A 3,812-nucleotide genomic window follows, 5' to 3' on the forward strand; every position below is an offset into this window, starting at 1 on the left:
TATACTCATTGATTCGGTGGAATGGAGTACTAATGCTATGACGTCATCGCGTACGGGAGCGCATACCGTGACGTCAGAGTTTAAGATTCACCGGTATTTTTAATCGATTTATCTCGGGATTTAGAAGTCGTAGAAGAAAAAGAAAAATTCCTTAGTTCTTCATTTTTTTTCTGCTCTTTGACTTAGAAACCTCATCCAAGTAATGACAACTGCTCTATCAAACGCTGTCCCGCCCATCTAATTTTTTATATTTTTCATCAAACATTCCACTGTTCCGCACTCTGAGCTGTCAGCTCGACACAGCGCGAACTCGAAGGGTTCTTGCGGCAAAACTTCCGTAGTTTACATTTCATAATCCTCTCCTTCAAGCTGGGTCTAGCGTAACATACTATGACGTCATCGCGTACGGGAGCGCATACCGTGACGTCAGAGTTTAAGATTCACCGGTATTTTTAATCGATTTATCTCGGGATTTAGAAGTCGTAGAAGAAAAAGAAAAATTCCTTAGTTCTTCATTTTTTTTCTGCTCTTTGACTTAGAAACCTCATCCAAGTAATCACAACTGCTCTATCAAACGCTGTCCCGCCCATCTAATTTTTTATATTTTTCGTCAAACATTCCACTGTTCCGCACTCTGAGCTGCCAGCTCCACACAGCGCGAACTCGAAGGGTTCTTGCGGCAAAACTTCCGTAGTTTACATTTCATAATCCTCTCCTTCAAGCTGGGTCTAGCGTAACCCGTAGTCGTGGCGGCATACTCGCTATCACTGGTATCATATCCGTTGGTGTACTTCACCACATAAGAGCCGCTACCACCATTGTACATCACTACAGCGCTTGTTCCACTTGTTGCACCTTTTCCTTTTGATCCATCTTGGTAGGACCCCGTGTTGATCTTCCCAGCGGTGTGCGAGTTCTTGAATTTGTTCAGGAACTCCATCACTTGTTTCCGCGTTACGATGTCCAACTTCACCAGAATGACATTGTAGAATTCCACCAGGTCTTGAATGCTCTTCGGTTCCTTGTTGTACATGGCTATGTAGAGCATCTTGAGTTTCATTAGGTCGTCCACGTTGTTTGGATCAATCAGGTCGTCTTTTGCAGCAGTTGAACCTAATGTGGATACCGGTTTGTGTGTCTGACCTCCAGTTGGTCTTCCATTGAACACGGCGAAATTTTGTTCCGGATCCACCGAATTTTGGTTGGGTCTCACACCGTTGAGTGACGGTCTTTGACCGGTTGCTCCTGGCTGGTTACTTGTCTGGTTCTCGTTCGTGGGAGGAACTTTGCCATTGGCTTGAAGTGTCTGTTTGTCCGCTTGTCCGGCTTGCATGCTCACGAGCAGCGCAACCAACTGGTCGCGGGACAACCCCGAAAAGGCATCAACTTGCTTGTTGCTTTCAACTCCAACCTGCGGACTGCTGTTCGCCCCTTGGTCGTTGACTTGGCTTTGCGTTTGCGCGGTGAGGGTTTTCTGCGCCTCCATCTCTCGTTGCGCTTGTGCGTTCATCTCCGCCTCGCTCGTTTGGATCACGATCGTGCTGTTCTGCCCAGTCTGCACGGCGTGGTCCACTTGTCGCAAAATAAACGCATAGACGTAGGGGTTATCCTTGATGATTTGGTCCAAGTCGGTGTGCTCCTGGAGGAAGGAAGTGAGGAACTTGGCGTGCTTTTCAGTTTGGATGATGAGGTTGGGGTTATTTTCGAATTGTTTGACCAGGGCTGGGTTGGACTTGAGGAGTTGGTAAATGCTGGGGTTTTCGTTGAGAACGGCTTGGAACGATGGGTTCTTCTGTAGCAGGTCAGATAGTTGGGTGGGAGTGGATGGTGGCTCTGAAGAGATCTGTAACAGATGGACGTGGGTGGAATTAGCAAATGTAGACTTTGGTACTTGGATTGATTTTACCGGGATGAAAGAGTAAAGGTAGATGAAGCACAAGAAATAAGACTTTGAATTGACCAACACGGTTGACCCTTTTTAAAAGGAGAAGATTGCCATTAGAATAAAGAAATAGGAATCTTTGTGAAGCACAAGACAAGAAATAAGACTTTGAATTGACCAACACGGTTGACCCTTTTTAAAAGGAGAAGATTGCCATTAGAATAAAGAAATAGGAATCTTTGCTGTTGAAGGGGGGGGGGTGAAAAAAGAATAATTTGGGGTCTTAAAATACCAACCTATTGTATAACCTATGTTCAAAGAACTGAAAAAAGTTGTCCCACACTTACCGCCTTGAAAACTGAAGCACAAACCAGTACAATCAGCTGGATCTTCTGCATTTTGACTTTTGAATATCGGAACTTTAAAAAAGGGCAAAAAGTCACGAACTACTGAAATCTCCTGTTTGTCAGTCAGTTTTATTCAAATTGAAAATCAGATTCGGCAATTCGGATACCACGATTCTTCACGTACTATCGCAGAATGTTTGAAATTAAATAGAATCGTCATCAGAAGCGATCACGAACTACTGAAATCTCCTGTTTGAAAAACTCCAATAGAAGTACCGAAAGGAAATTTAAACCAATTTTATCTAGGAGAACCGTAAAGAAATTGCCTTTTTGTCAGTCAGTTTTATTCAAATCGAAAATCAGATTCGGCAATTCGGATACCACGATTCTTCACGTACTATCGCAGAATGTTTGAAATTAAATAGAATCGTCATCAGAAGCGTGCTGTTGGGTTTGTTTGTGCCGAATGTTTATGCTCAATGTTTGTTTTTTGATATTAGCATTACGTGTAATGATTTATGTACCTGTTGTCCTGTATCAATATTAATATGTAATTAATATGTCATTGATCTTCTGCCCTGGCTGGGGGACGTTAAACAGGGAGTAGACCAGCTTGGGCTGGCTGGGGGACTTTAAAGAGGGAGTATACCAGCCTGAATTTTCCTTTCTAAAGAAATAGCAAAGGTTGAGTACGAAGGGCATCCACTCCAAATGTCAGCCCAAAGCAAAAACCCTGGTTATTGCTGACTGAGAGGCAGACGAAAAAAGCCGACCCGTCTGTACACGGGAAAAGGCAAAGAAGAAGAAGATTTAATATGTTCAGCTTTTAGAAGCTCATTTTTAACAGTATTTTTCATTTTATCAGAAGCGTGCTGTTGGGTTTGTTTGTGCCGAATGTTTATGCTCAATGTTTGTTTTTTGATATTAGCATTACGTGTAATGATTTATGTACCTGTTGTCCTGTATCAATATTAATATGTAATTAATATGTCGTTGATCTTCTGCCCTGGCTGGGGGAAGTTAAACAGGGAATAGACCAGCTTGGGCTGGCTGGGGGACTTTAAAGAGGGAGTATACCAGCCTGAATTTCCCTTTCTAAAGAAATAGCAAAGGTTGAGTACGAAGGGCCATCCACTTATTAATTTTTTAGCCAAAACCAAATGTCAGCCCAAAGCAAAAACCCTAGTTATTGCTGACTGAGAGGCAGACGAAAAAAGCCGACCCCGTCTGTACACGGGAAAAGGCAAAGAAGAAGAAGATTTAATATGTTCAGCTTTTAGAAGCTCATTTTTAACAGTATTTTTCATTTTTACTTCTTCAGCGCCGTTGATCCTGTGCGGATCGGGCAGAGCTAGGACGTGACTCTGTGAACACGGAAATATCAAGTCTAGTTAGCTTGGTTGGTGGCGCGTCCGCCTTGTAAGCGCTAGGACGCGGGTTTTGTGAACACGGAAATATCAAGTCTAGTTAGCTTGGTTGGTGGCGCGTCCGCCTTGTAAGCGCTAGGACGCAGGTTTGATTCCCACCCGGAGCGGACAAAAAACAGATAAGGTTCGTTCTCGGAACGGCTGGGTTTCTCCTAT

The 3,812-nt window shown here is 43.5% G+C and overlaps 1 protein-coding gene across 2 annotated transcripts; it reads right to left on the reverse strand.

The window, feature by feature from the left end:
- Positions 1 to 427: 427 nt before the first annotated feature.
- LOC103517785 lies at positions 428 to 2,961 on the reverse strand. Of its 2 annotated transcripts, XM_026829760.1 has the most exons (3): positions 2,458 to 2,961; positions 2,230 to 2,320; positions 428 to 1,843 (listed from the first exon to the last, which is right to left on the reverse strand). In XM_026829760.1, exons 2-3 carry the CDS (start codon positions 2,278 to 2,280, stop codon positions 611 to 613), a joined length of 1,284 nt encoding a protein of 427 aa, XP_026685561.1. In that variant the 5' UTR covers positions 2,281 to 2,320; positions 2,458 to 2,961; the 3' UTR covers positions 428 to 610. The 2 variants fall into 2 exon arrangements, with proteins under 2 accessions (XP_026685561.1, XP_008481052.1); XM_008482830.3 differs by lacking the exon at positions 2,458 to 2,961 and having other exon boundaries at positions 2,230 to 2,451.
- Between the last annotated feature and the right edge of the window lie 851 nt (positions 2,962 to 3,812).

The sequence above is a fragment of the Diaphorina citri genome, unplaced genomic scaffold (assembly GCF_000475195.1).
Source record: "Diaphorina citri unplaced genomic scaffold, Diaci psyllid genome assembly version 1.1 scaffold1959, whole genome shotgun sequence".
NCBI lineage: Eukaryota > Metazoa > Arthropoda > Insecta > Hemiptera > Psyllidae > Diaphorina > Diaphorina citri.